Here is a 15,095-nt window from a genome sequence, read left to right on the forward strand (position 1 = left end):
TAATTATTTGATAATTGAAATACAGAAACTGCCGTGAATCCAACATATCATCTAACTGCCTTCCCTCAAGCCGAAGTGAAGTATAGGAACATTTAGAATGTAAATTTTATGTAGAATTCAAAAAAAATTGAATCGGTAATATATTCACATGGTTCAAAATGAAAGAGTGTAAAAATACTGTACAGTGAAAAGTCTCCTTGCCCCTCATTCCCTGCTTTTCCACAAATAGGCACCTTTTAAATTTTGCATGCATTCTTCTGTTTTTGTGTGCTGAACCAATGATTTTAAACAACCACAAAAGTCTTCCTTTTCCACATTTTGACACAGAATTTTGCATATTGTAAAGCACTTCTGCCCCTTGCTTTTTTCACTTGCCTATATAGTACAGAGATTTTTTTTTTCCCCAGACCAACTCACAGAGACCCTTCTCATTATTCTCTTACACTTTGATGGTATTCCATTACGTGGGCGCACCAGAATTTTTTAACCTGTCATATGGGTGGACATTTGGGTTGTTTCCCATCCTTTGCCGTTAAACCCACTGTTGCGGTGACTAATGGGCACATACGCCATTTCCCCTGGTCGCAGGTGTGCTGGAGAATATTCCCGAATGCCGCATTGCAGATCATAGGAAGTGCATTTGTAACCGTGACAGGTCCTGCCAGGTTGCCCGCCTCAGGGGTTTTGCCCTCTCTGCTCCCACAAACCCATTTCTCTCTGATCCTGTCAACAGACTGTGCATACTCATACTTCTGGGTTTTTGCAATCTGATGGGTGAAAGGTAGAATCTAAATGTGGTTTGAGCTTATATTTATCTTGTGAATACAGTTGAAGATTTCTTCCAGTGGTTTAAGGGCCATTTTTATTTGTTTTGTGAACTGTCTGTTCACATCTTGCCATATTTTAATAACTTCCTGTTTTTATCAATTCCTAGGAGCTATATTCCTAATTAAAAAGTAGAATGATGGGCCTTTTGTCTGTGAAACAAGTTGAAAACATTTTTCCTGGTGGATCATTTGGCTGGGTGGTGGTGGGAGTAGGTTTTTAAAATTTATTTCCTGCGTGTTAAGTTCTCAAGTTTTAGGTAACCAAATTTATTGTTTTTGTTCTGTTTTGGATTTTGAGGTGTTAGGCCTTCTCTACCCTGAGGTGACATGTTTTCCTTTAGTACTTTTTGTCTTGTTTTTCTTATGTCTTTGATCCATTTGGGATCAGATGGAACTGTAAGGTGAATCCAACTTTGTTTTCAGATGGCTGCCCAGTTATCCCATTACCAATTATTGAAAAATTCATCTCCACTAAGTTGAGATGCCATCTTTTATCATATACCAAATTGTTATGTCAACTATATATTGTTATAGGATGAAATTTAAGCACTGCACTAACAAATGGGGATTAATTGGTAGATGACTTAGTACATCCATTCAGGCAGCAAATGTATATCAAATACTTAATAAGTTAAACAATTGTTGTATGCCAGGTCTTGGAGAATACAAAGATGAGTTTGCAAGAACCTCCTAAGAAAGTAGTTGGACAATGAGTGTAATCTCAAGGCACTGGAATTAGAGTAGCAGAGAGAGGCTGAGATGGGCAGAGAGATGTTGCCCACAGCAGAAACACTGGGCTGAGTATTGAAGGTTCAGCTGAAGTGTGCCAACCAGGAGGGGAAGGACATGCTAGGAGGAGCTGACAGGTGCAGAGGCACAGATCCAGGAGGCTCCAGGGTGCATGGGGTGATCCTTAGTAGCTCTTTATGGCCATGGTCTCAGGAGACACAGTGGAGATAAGGCCAGAAGGAAAGTTAATGGAGATTGTCTCTTTTAAGTGAGTCAGTGTGGGACTTGGGCATCTGGTGTGCTTATACCTCCCCCGTGCTTTCATTCTTCTAAACAGAGGAAGGGGGAGTACTAAGAGGTCCAGAATAAATGGAAGCCACCACTTAGTTGTGTTCTGCAGGCTGGTTGTTGAGTTTTGACACCTGTTGCTTATTCTAGACTACTCCAAGCTCCCGAAGCCGAAGTCTCACTTTGCTCCCCCACGGAACACCCAATTCTGCGTCTCCCTGTAGCCAGAGACACCTCGGTACGGGGGCCCCCGGTGTTGTCACAATCACGCATCACAAGTCGCCTGCAGCTGCCCGAAGAGCCAAGAGTCAGTATTCCGGCCAGCTTCATGAAGTCAGAGAGGTAGGCTTTGCTCTCCTACTAGGTTAAGTGGTCCACGGGAGCCCAGGGCTGTGACTGTTGCTCTGCCAACACAGAGAGAGGGCCAGCAGCAAACCTCCCAGGCACATGGCCGTAACAACTGCCCCTGGTTTGACAAAAATAATTGCTTCTGTATCTAAGGTTAAACGAGTTGTTGGGAGACCTGTCAGAGCTCGGAAAGCAGAGAAAGCAAGCTCACAGAAACAGAAGTTTGCAGAAGGAAGCATAGTCAGTTAGTCTCCAAGCTCATAGCAGAGAAGAGACAGCTCAAAATCATGGGTAATCAGGAAGTGACTGAGGTGGTTTTCAAACTCAGAAAGTGTTAGCCCAGAGCTGATTTCCCCTTTTCTGCCTGCTTGACTTGTCTGAGCATTTACCTCCTTCTGACCATCACAGACTCACTCCGAGGGGGCGGGGAGGGGTAGTAACTGTCCTGGGGAGTTAAAAGACTATTTTTTTGCGTGCAAGTCCTTTAAAGCTTTGAACCTGAGTTTCTGCATCTGTAAAATGGAAATAATACAGTACTTACCAACCTCTCCAGGGAGATGAGAGGATCACTTGGGATCATGGAGATGAAAAAGCCCTTCAACTGTCAGTGCTTATGAATGTGGGTGCCGTTATGTTTTGTTTTTACTATTGATACACTGGGAAGTCATCCATTTGGGGATCCCAGATCCTTAGCATTTATATCATCCTTTGCAACTATTATCGAGAACATACTGTGTAAAATAAATGATGTTGGTCTCGGTTGCCTGACTTCTGTTGAGTGCTGAGGCTGTTTGCCTTGCAGCTGACTTGTGTGTAGACCAGCTTGTCCTCCCAGAGTAGTAGTAGAGTCTTTATCCATGTCTAGCAGGAGAATGGGCCTCCTAGACTGGGGTCTTACTGCTGCTTGAGGCAGCATGTATCTCATTTTAGTTTTTAAATGTCATGGGCTGGCTGTCTTGGTCTGATTCTGGCCTAAGACATAAAATCTGAAACCTTCTAAATCAAATCTATAGATGCATATGAAAGATATTCTTTTTCTTGATAGATTTACACATGCATATACTCCATATTGCCTAGTGAAAGGTACAGAGTCAAATGCTTCCTTTAAAATAATCACCCTGATGTGTTTTAGAAAAAGTATTTAGCTATTAGCTTAATTTTGATACATTGGGTGATATGCGGAATGGCTGTACATGCCTATTGCTTTTCATTTTTCATAGCACTTTTTCATAAAACTGTATTATGGAAAATTTTTTACACAAAGTAGAATGGAATAATGGTCCCCATTACTCTACTTCATTTCAGCTTTCTGTTGGCCTTGTTCCATCTCTTTCCCTCCATTTTATTTTTTTGCTGGAGTATTTTAAGGAAATCATGAATTTTGTATCATTTTATCATTTGCCAGTAAATGCTTCAACATTTATCTAACAAATAAGGACTTAAAAAGAGAGGCTTAACCACAATATTAGCATGTCACTTTTATGGAAACCCCAGTGCAGATGTTTTTTGCAAGTACTTTAGAGACTGAAAAGAAGAAAAAAAAGAGACAGTCATCAAGTTGAAAGTTGATGGTATTTTAAGAATTCTTGAATTCTGTTATAATGAATCTCTGATAGACTGACCCTTATAAGTAAAGATAGGAATCCTGGTACTATGACAAAAGGTGGGGGAGGTGCTTGTATTGAGTGAGCAGAGGCCTCAATAAAATTTGAGGTATTCTAGCATTTGATGCAATCTAATGCATTTGATGCAATCTAATACCAAATTCTTTTCTACACCCATTTTTTTTAAAAAGTCACTCTTCTTTAAAAGAAAAAAGTACGTTCTCTGTGTATGTGCCTATAAAAATGTTCAATTATATGAAGTCTATAAAGCAAGTACATACTGCAAAAGAAATCTAAGGAAAATCAAAATTACCCGCAATTCTTAACCACCTTTCAGATAACCATGGTTAACCTAGTAGTGGATTTATTTCTGGGTTGGTTTCTTTTCTATGTGGTGACATATATAGATAGGCAAAACTTCTATAGTATGATTTTTGTAGGCAGTTACAAATGCTTCTTTTTTCCTTATATTGATCTCTCTTCATTTTCCATCTGGGTGGGGGAATTACTGAAGTTTTACGAGGATTTTCATTACATGAAAAATAATTAGCTGAACTGCCTCCATAGCTGTTTTGGTTTGGTTTTTGTACTCCTGAACAAAAGGGTACACCTCTTCTAGTGACTGCTTTTGTTTATTGATGACCTTTCTTGCTGAAAATTAATTTTAAGTGAGCTTGTTGAGATGTATATACAAATGTTGGCAGTTGAGAGAATTGAGGGGTGCTAAACCTCTGAAGGAAGAGCTGAAAGTTTTGATCGTCAAATGTTATGTCCAGCTTTCCTCCTGATTGGAGAAGGGTAGCTTTTTTGTGACATCTGTCCTTTTATGAAGTGGACAGGTCTACCTTGGGAATGAGCTGGGAAAATTTCCCTCATACCTGAAAGTTCTGCAGATTATAAAAGTATATTAATTTCAGAGTATAAAGGACTTGGCTTTTGGATTCCACTGTATCTGTAAAATAAGAAGAAAATGGAATAGCATTTTTAACCAAACTGTACCGAGAAGATAACCTTATGACCACTGAAGCAATGGAAAAAATCATCATATACAAGACAGATGTGCCCGACTATCTAAAGAATAAAAGAAAAATAGCCTAGCCACAGGCAACAGAATAAATATTAAATGGACTGCCATAGCATGGGTGAAGATAATGGCACAGTTTAAAAGATTAAGTGGTTATCATCCAAAATATAAAGAATTGAGATTCATAAGGTCAGTGCCCAGAGTCCTCTCTGGGAGTGGCGGCTCGGAGAGGCTCATAGAGGGAATCTGAGACGTGATCTTATCATGGGGCATATCTTTATTAGCAATTCACAAAATTTAAATTAAGACTACTTTGTCTATGAAATTACCAGAAATAATTACACCCCATTATCATTTAGGGTGCTAAGAAATATTGGCAGCACTGCATATAGGTTTCTTGCTACAGTCTGGTGATGTATTTTAAGAACTAAACACAAAACAGAGCCGTTCAGTGCCCATTGACCCATAAATTCCCCATTGGAAACAATGTTCTGAGGAAAGATCCATGAAATTGTAGGTAGAAGAAGAAAGTTAATCCGGCCTAAGCTATTCATGCTCATAAGTAGTAGTTCTGATATGAAATATCATGGGAATGACTAAATAAACAATAATACACTTAAGATAGTAAATTGCTGTATAGAAACTTAATATAAAAGCCATGGAAGTATTACTACTTGGACATGTGTATGTGAAATAAGAAAATAAGGGTATAGAATAAATGCACACACCAGACCCTATGTCAGTCATAATAATATCCAGAAATTGTTTAAAGTTGGTGGCCCAGAATGTTAGATTTTACATGCAAACTAAAATTTAGAAATAGAATTTCAGGAGCAACATAGTGTTGCAAATTTTTAATTTGCACAGTAAGGATATTTTTAAAGCACAGTGACAAGGTATGGTTACTACCATCTCCTAAAAGCACATTTAATGCCTCCCTCACCCAAGGCATATAATCTTAGAATAAAGGGCCATTCAGTGCGTGGAATAAATATATGTTCTACAAAAAACATGATACATTTTCCTTGTTCTTAATACTTTATCTTGGATTGGAAGAGAGTTCATCATGGATTGATTCCAGCCCATGAATCTGTGTTTTTAAATGCACTGATTTTTCTGTTTTGGTCCTATCACCTGATTTCTCCACTGTCCATCGGATAAAGGTCGTACTCTCCAGTATGGCAAACACGGCCTCCCGTGGCCTGTCGCCTCTGCCTCCCTTGCCTGGCCTCCTGCCGTCAGCCCTTGTCCTCATCCCGACGGTGCTCTGACTCCCCCTCTCTCTGTGGGGTGGTACAGGGCCCAGACAGATTCCCACCATGATGGAAACGTTTTGTCACTTGTTCTCCCCTGGGGCAGCCACCACTAACCTGGGACTAATGAGTGTTCAAAACATGCTGGTCTGAACTGAGATGTAAAATGCACACTGGATTTCAAAAACGTAATACAAAAAAAAATGCTTAATGTTTTAATATTCATAGTGTGTGGAAATGAAAATATTTTTATGTTAGGGAAAATGAAGTTGATCTCACCTGGTTCTTTTTACCTTTTTAAATGTGCTTAGTGGCAAGTTGAATTTCTGTGTGCCTCCCACAGGCAGCTTGCAGTGTATTGCTCTGAGACGGCACTGCCTGGACTGGGAGCTTGCTCACTTGGTCACACCTCTGTTCATTCTACAGGTACTAAGTGAGCCTCCACTGTGTGCCAGACACTGGATTTTCATGCTGAAAGCCTTGTCTTATTCATCTTTGCATCATGTAGCTCTAACATAACTGTTGGGCATGTTGGTTGGGGGTGTTGAGTTAAGGACTCATTTTCTAGCAATTAGAGGGCTTCAGATTCAGAGTGTGGAGGCGCTCACGGTTGCTAACTATGGAGTGACTGTTGGTTGATGGAGGGTGGAGTCAGGTGATCACACATCTCATCTGACTCTCATAGCTTTGGGTGGATGTGTGCCTCAGTGACGCTGTGACCAAGGGAAAGTGGTGATGGTGTTAGAGATAAAATTCTCCAAAGAAAGTATGTGCAAAATTTTTTTTTCATATCCAGTATGATAATAGGTGTGGGCATAGCACATATCTGAGAAACAGAATAAGCTTTGTAGAGCCCGGCTTCTCATGGCTTTGACAAGAACACCCATTAGTTGTGACATTTGAGACTTAAAAAAAAACGCTTAATTCACTAGGGAGACCATGTCTGGATTCTGTTGCTTGATGACGGAAAAGGTCATGCTGTTGAATTGCAATGGGTGTGTGTGAGGCATAAATTTAGGTTTAATGAAGCTTTAAATGATAATTTGTTGACAGACAGGAATTATCCTTCTCTTAAACTATTGTTAAATAGTTTGCTTCCAGGCACACAGCCTTTTGAAGAGAGAGATGTTTGCTGACTGGTTTATACTGGATAGATAAACTGTGTTGAGGCTGCGTCATTTACTGTGGTTTTAAATAAACCTTTTACAGAGTATAATGTGGGGGGGGGAATGTGTATTTCTTGGGTTCCAGCGATGTGAATTCGTATACGTTTCTCCTTCATTGCACTGTCATATTTACTTAATACACATACAAGGGAAGATCCTTTAATGAAGGTGCCGTCTGTATAACCGATACTGACTCAATATTCTCTTGCTTCGGTATGATTTGGTTTCATCCTGGTGTATATGGATGGAGTGAATGCTTGGTTAGAAACCTTGATTCATGTGCAACCTTTGCTGTGGAAGCAGTAACTGTCAAACATCACCCTAACAAATTTTATTAGCTGATCAGTTTTAAGGTAGCAGTCAGTCCTGGCAGCACTGAATACAGCCCAGCCCATCACCAGGGAAACCACACTGAGGGTATAAATTGCATTAATCCTTTATGTGAACAGAATGATTATTTTCTTTAAATGTCCTAAATTAATTCTCCTGTGTACTTTTAGAATAAATGATGACAAGTAACCCTAGCATGCATTTTTTAGCAGCAATTTGCCATCTCAAAATAAATCAGCTCCAGAATTCAGTTTTCAAAAATTGTAATGTGGAGTTAGTTAATACCAGTGATTTCCAAATGTTTTTAAAGCAGTAAATTGTGGTTTTCAAATAAAAATATGGATCTTGCTGTGTAAAAGTGGTGCTTTACTAATGCACAGTAACTTTAGAATGTAAAATGGGCATTTATTGATTATGAAGCTGGTGACTTAGGATAGTATTTGCAACCACCATCACAATCTCTTATGAGCCTCCGTACCCATGTAATTTGACGTGGACATTTGTATGGTCCACGAAGCACCTTGGAGGCCTTCTGTGAACAGTTAGAGAGTCACTGGATTGTGATGTTAACAGCATTTCAGGTGAACAACAATAAAGGCAAAATAGTGAGATTGTGGCCCCCATCAGCCCTCAGCATGTCTTCTCCCAGCGCCCTGCCCTGGGAGAAGACTTCAGCTGCTCAGCTTGCTGCATCGTGGCTGGGTGGGATGGGGATGGAGGCTGAGGGCAGAGTCACTCCGAGAGAGGTAGCTGCCAGGCTCCTGGGAGCCAGAACCGTTCCTGGTGTTCTGGCCCTCAACACGGGTGTTCTTCACTTCTTGAAAGGCAGGTTCCAGCTTGGCTGGTTGTAATGCAAGTCACGCTTCCCACTTGGTCTCCACTCCTCACGAATTCCTTCCGGCCCCTCAGTGACTCTCCTGCCAGACTCTTCTCTTGCACTATCTTGTTACATTTGGAAATGAGGCCAGTATTTGTTTACTTGGTTATTGTTTGACGCTTCTTGTCCCTCCACCTAGAGGTATTTTGTGTTTTCAAACCTCTTTATTCCTCAGCTGTTAGCATAGTACCTAGCACATAATAGGTGCTCAATAAAAATTCGAGTAAATGAGTGCTTTTCCTATGAAAAGGATCACAGCCATTAGGAAACACTCCTTCACAGATTCCGTTAAAAACTTCTGCTGAGGAGGAGTTTCTTGCCCTGTGTCATGTTTTTGGCTTAGTTATCACCCCAAAGCAGAAGCAATGGTGAGCCTGAGCCCAGCTATGTTATGAACTCTGTTCCCAGATGTGCTTAGGTATTCTTAGTTCCCGGCACACTTTATATCTGTCTACATTTTTATTATTTCTTTAATTGGAATATCATTGATAGGCAGTATTGGTTTCAGGTGTACAACATAATGATTGGACAGCTCTATACCTTATTAAATGCTCACCCCAATAAGCATCATTACCATCTGTCACCAAAGAAATTACAATATTATCTACTTACATTTTTAGCAAATATATCTTTGTTTTAGTTCTTTTTTTTAAATTTTAAAAAATTTTTATTAAGGTATGATTGCTATGCACTCTTATGAAGGTTTCACATGAAAAAACAATGTGGTTACTACATTTACCCATATTATCAAGTCCCCACCCATACCGCAATGCAGTCACTGTCCATCAGTGCAGCAAGTTACCAGAGATCCACTATGTCTCTTCTCTGTGATACGCTGATCTCCCCGTGATCCCCCACACCATGTGTATTAAACATAATACCCCTCAAACCTTTCTCCCTCCCTCCCCACCTGTCCTCCCACACCCCTCCCCTTTGGAAACCACTAGTTCATTCTTGGAGTCTCTGAGTCTGCTGCCATTTTGTTCCTTCAGTTTTGCTTCATTATTATACTCCACAAATGAGGGAAATCATTTGGCATTTGTCTTTCTCTGCCTTACTTATTTCACTGAGCATAATGTCCTCCAGCTCCATCCATGTTGTTGCAAATGATAAGATTTGTTTCTTTCTTATGGCTGAATAGTATTCCATTGTGATTATGTACCACATCTTCTTTATCCATTCATCTACTGATGGACACTTAGGTTGCTTCCATATCTTGGCTGTTGTAAACAGTGCTGCAATAAACATAGGGGCGTATTTGTCTTTTTGAATCTGAGAAGTTGTATTCTTTGGGTATTTTCCAAGGAGTGGGATTCCCGGGTCAAATCGTATTTCTATTTTGAGTTTTATGAGGAACCTCCATAATACTTTCCACAATGGTTGAACTAGCTTACATTCCCTCCAGCAGTGTAGGAGGGTTCCCCTTTGTCTGCATCCTCATAACCATTTGTTGTTCCTAGTCTTTTCGAGGCTGCCCATCCTTACTGGTGTGAGGTGATATCTCATTGTGGTTTTAATTTGCATTTCCCTTATGATTAGTGATGTGGAGCATCTTTTCATGTGTCTGTTGGCCATCTGAATTTCTTCTTTGTAGAGTCTCTTCATATCCTCTGCCCATTTGTTAATCGGGTTATTTGCTTTTTGGGTGCTGAGACGTGTAAGTTCTTTTATATATTTTAGATGTTAACCCCTTGTCGGGTATGTCATTTACAAATATATTCTCTCATACCATAGGATGCCTTTTTGTTCTGTTGATGGTGTCCTTTACCGTACAGAAACTTTTTAGTTTGATGTAGTCCCATGAGTTCATTTTTGCTTTTGTTTCCCTTGCTTGAGGAGATGCATTCAGGAAGAAGCGGCTCATGCTTATACTCAGGAGATGTTTGCCTATGTTGTCTTCTAAGAGTTTTATGATTTCATGACTTACATTCAAGTCTTTAATCCATTTCTAGTTTACTTTTGTGTATGGGGTTAAACAATAATCCAGTTTCATTCTCTTGCATGTAGCTGTCCACTTTTGCCAACACCAGCTGTTGAAGAGGCTGTCATTTCCCCATTGTATATCCTTGTCTTCTTTATCATATATTAATTGGCCATATATGTGTGGGTTTATATCTGGGCTCTCTATTCTGTTCCATTGATCTATGGGTCTGTTCTTGTGCCAGTTTCAAATTGTCCTGATTACTGTGTCTTTGTACTATAGCTTGAAGTCAGGAAGCATAATCCCCCCAGCTTTACTTTTCCTTCTCAGGATTGCTTTGGCTATTCGAAGTCTTTTGTGGTTCCATATGAATTTTAGAACTATTTGCTTTGGTTTGTTGAAGAATGACATTGGTATTTTGATAGGTATTGCATTGAATCTGTAGATCGCTTTAGGCAGGGTGGCCATTTTGACGATATTAATTCTTCCAATCCATGAGCACAGGATGTGTTTCCATTATTGGTATCTTCTTTAATTTCTCTCATGAATGTCTAATAGTTTTCAGGATATAGGTCTTTCACTTCCTTGGTTAAGTTTTTTTCCTAGATATTTTATTCTTTTTGATACCATTGTGAATGAAATTGTTCTCTTGATTTCTCTTTCTGCTAGCTCATCATTACTATATAGGAATGCAACGGATTACTGTTACTAATTTTGTATCCTGGAACTTTGCTGAATTCAGTTCTTAGTTCTAGTAGTTTTGGAGTGGATTTTTTAGGGTTTTTTATGTATAATATCATGTCATCTGCAAACAGAGACAGTTTAATTATTCCTTATCAATCTGGATGCCTTTTATTTATTTGTGTTGTCTGCCCTAGCTAGGACCTCCAGTACTATGTTGAATAAAAGTGGGGAGATTGGGCTTCCTTGTCTTGTTTCCAATTTAAAGGAAAAGCTTTCAGCTTCTTGCTGTTAAGTGTGGTGTTGGCTGTGGGTTTGTCATATATGGCCTTTATTATGTTGAGGTACTTGCCCTCTATACCCATTTTGTTGAGAGTTTTTATCACGAATGGATGTTGAATTTTGTTGAATGCTTTTTCAGCATCTATGGAGATGATCATGTTGTTTTTGTCTTTCTTTTTGTTGATGTGGTGTATGATGTTGATGGATTTTCGAATGTTGCACCATCCTTGCATCCCTAGGATAAATCCTGCTTTCGTCATTATGGATGATCTTTTTGATGGATTTTTGAATTCAGTTTGCTAACATGTTGAGTATTTTTGCATCTATGTTCATCAGGGATATTGGTCTGTAATTTTCTTTTTTTGTGGTGTCTTTGCCTGGTTTTGGTATTAGAGTGATGCTGGCCTCATAGAATGAGTTTGGGAGTATTCCCTCCTCTTCTACTTTTTGGAAAACTTTAAGGAGGATGGGTATTAGGTCTTCACTAAATGTTTGATAAAATTCCGCAGTGAATCCATCTGGTCCAGGTGTTTTGGTCTTTAGTAGCTTTTTGATTACCAGTTCAATTTCTTTGCTGGCATTTGGTCTGTTCAGATTTTCTGTTTCTTCCTAGTCACCCTTGGAAGGTTGTTTTATTTTTCTAGAAATTTGTCATTTCTTCTAGGTTATCCAGTTTGTTACCATATAGTTCATAGTATAATTCTTTGTATTTCTGTGGTGTCCATAGGTATTTTTCCTTTCTCATTTCTGATTCTGTTTATGTGTGTAGACTCTCTTTTTTTCTTGATAAGTCTGGATAGGGGTTCATCTAGTTTGATAATTATCTCAAAGAACCAGCTCCTGCTTCCATTGATTCTTTTTATTGTTTTATTCTTCTCAATTTTACTTATTTCTGCTCTAATCTTTATTATGTCCCTCCTTCTACTGACCTTGGCCTCATTTTTCTAGTTTCATTGTGAGTTTAGATTGTTCCTGTGGGATTATTGTTCTTTTCCTGAGGCAAGCTTGTGTTGCAATATACTTCCTACTTAACACTGCCTTCTGTGTGGTGTTGGATTATCGTCATCACTTATTTCCAGATATTGCTTGATCTCTGTTTTTATTTGGTCATTGATCCATTGATTATTTAGTAACCTGTTGTTAAGCTTTCATGTGTTTGTGGTCTTTTTTTGTTTTCTTTGTGTAATTTATTTCTAGTTTGATACCTTTGTGGTCTGAGAAGTTGGTTGACACATTTTCAGTCTTTTTGAATTTACTGAGGCTCTTTTTGTGGCCTAGTATATGATCTATTTTTGAAAATGTTCCATGTGCACTTGAGAAGTATGTGTATGCTGCTGCTTTTGGGTATAGAGTTCTGTAGGTGTCTGTTAGGTCCATCTGCTCTGGTGTGTTTTTCAGTGCCTTTGTCTCCTTGGTTATTTTTTGTCTGGTTGATCTGTCCTTCAGAGTGAGTGGAGTGTTGAAGTCCTAGAATGAGTGCATTGCATTCTATTTCCCCCTTTAATTCTGTTGGTATTTGTTTCACATATGTCGGTGCTCCTGTATTGGGTGCATAAAATTTATAAAGGTTATATCCTCTTGTTGAACTGACCTCTTTATCATTATGTAATGTCCTTCTTTGTCTCTTGTGGCTTTCTTTGTTTTGAAGTCTATTTTGTCTGATAAAAATACTGCAACTCCTGCTTTTTTTCCCTATTGTTTGCATGAAATATCTTTTTCCATCCCTTCACTTTTAGTCTGTGTATGTCTTTGGGTTTGAAGTGAGTCTCTTATAGGCAGCATATAGAGGGGTCTTGTTTTTTTATCCATTCAGTGACTCTATGTCTTTTGATTGGTGCATCAGACCATTTAAATTTAGGGTGATTATTGAAAGTTATGTACTTATTGCCATTGCAGGCTTTAGATTTGTGGTTACCAAAGGTTCAAGGGTAATTTCCTTACTATCTAACAGTCTAACTTAACTTACTTTGTATGCTATTACAAACCCAATCTAAAGGTTCTTTTTTTTTTCTCCTCATTTTTATTCCTCCTCTATTCTTTATGTATTAGGTATCATATTCTGTACTCTTTGTTTATCCCTTGACTGACTTTGGGGGTAGTTTATTTGATTTTGCATCTGCTTAGTAATTGGTCTACTTTCTTTACTGTGGTTTTATTACCTCTGGTGACAGCTGTTAAACCATAGGAACACTTCCATCTATAGCAGTTGCTCCAAAATACACTGTAGAGATGGTTTTTGGGAGGTAAGTTCTCTCAGCTTTTGTTTACCTGGAAACTGTTTAATCCCTTCTTCAAATTTAAATGATAATCTTGCTGGATAGAGTATTCTTGGTTCGAGGCCGTTCTGCTTCATTGCATTAAATATATCATGCCACTCCCTTCTGGCTTGTAAGGTTTCTGCTGAGAAGTCTGATGATAGAAAGCCTCATGGGTTTTCCTTTGTAGGTGATCTTTTTTCTCTCTGGCCATTTTTATTACTCTGTCTTTATCCTTGATCTTTGCCATTTTAATTATTATATGTCTTGGTGTTGTCTTTCTTGGGTCCCTTGTTTTGGGAGATCGGTGCACCTCCATGGCCTATACCTCCTCAAAGACACTTTCTATTCCTTTTTCTCTCTCTTCTTCTGGTACCCCTGCAAATATTGTTCTGTTTGGATTAGTCACACAGTTGTCTTAATATTCTTTCATTCCTAGAGATCCTGTTTTCACTCTGTACCTCAGTTTCTTTGTATTCCTATTCTCTAATTTGTATTTCATTTACTGTCTCGTGTACTTCATGTAATCTCCTTTTAAATCCCTCCATTGTATGTTTCATTTCAAATACTGTATTTTTCAATGTTTGTATCTCATTCCTGAATTCCTCCCTGCATCTTTGAATATTTTTCTCTAGCTCCGAGAGCATCTTTATGATTTTTCTTTTGAAATCTCTTTCAGGAAGGTTGGTGAGTTCAGTTTCACTTGCACCTCTTTTTGGTGTTTGTGGGATTTTGATTTGAACCAGGTTCCTTTGACATTTCATATTTGTAGATGGCTCCCTCTAGTGCCCAGAAGCTTTTCTCTCTGGAGTTGTTCAGTCCCTGGAGCAATGGCGGTGGTCTGAGGCAAGCAGTGCTGGTGTCTTTCAGAAGGAAAGAGGTCTTTCCTGCTTCCTCGTTGCAGTGCCTGTCTCCACTGCTAGAGCCAGTTGGCTGAGCGCACAGTGGGAAGCCTCTATGCTTTGCACTTGTAGCTGCCGTAGGCGGGCTGCCCTCTGGATGACCTGGTGCAATGGTGGGGGCATCCAGTTTGCGAGCAGGTGCTGGCCAGGAGAAAGGTGTAGCAGGCTGGGTATCACAGTGGGGGTCCTCATAACTGCATTGTGAACCAGTGGGTTCGAGTGCCCGAAGCTCCTGAAATTTTCCAACGTGCTGGGCAGAATGTACCTGGACAGTTTTGTGCACCTGTCCTTTCTCCTGACCAGAAACTCTGTGCAATCCTTGCCCCTTTAGCAGCCCTCTCACTGTTAGGAAGTCTCAGAATGGCCGCCTTTCTTTTGTCCCAGAGTGGCCAGATGTGAATCCCTGTTTTCTACAAGTGGCTGGAATCTCAGTCTCTCGAAGTATTCCACCAGTCTTAGCTTTCCAACCTCACTAATCTCCAGAGCACTATTTAATGTAGGTTTGTGCTTCCAGAGCAGATTTCCAGGGATGGGTGTTCAGCAGTCCTAGGCCTCTCTCTATCCCCTCCCACTCTGTTTCTCTTCCTTCCTCCGATGAGCTGGGGTGG

The 15,095-nt window shown here is 39.6% G+C and overlaps 1 protein-coding gene across 2 annotated transcripts in view; it reads left to right on the forward strand.

Moving 5' to 3' along the window:
• The window catches only part of OSBPL10 (oxysterol binding protein like 10), a 292,172-nt gene that overhangs the window by 146,306 nt on the left and 130,771 nt on the right, over positions 1–15,095 (forward strand). Inside the window, exon 4 of one of the 2 annotated variants that reach the window (XM_036886119.2) lies at positions 1,995–2,186. The exons of the other annotated variant lie outside the window; for it this stretch is intronic. Within the exon in view, the coding sequence (XP_036742014.2) occupies positions 1,995–2,186 (192 nt within the window). The remainder of the gene's footprint in view (positions 1–1,994; positions 2,187–15,095) is intronic. 2 annotated transcript variants of the gene reach the window in all.

Source organism: Manis pentadactyla, chromosome 14, assembly GCF_030020395.1.
Source record: "Manis pentadactyla isolate mManPen7 chromosome 14, mManPen7.hap1, whole genome shotgun sequence".
In the NCBI taxonomy this organism is placed as follows: domain Eukaryota; kingdom Metazoa; phylum Chordata; class Mammalia; order Pholidota; family Manidae; genus Manis; species Manis pentadactyla.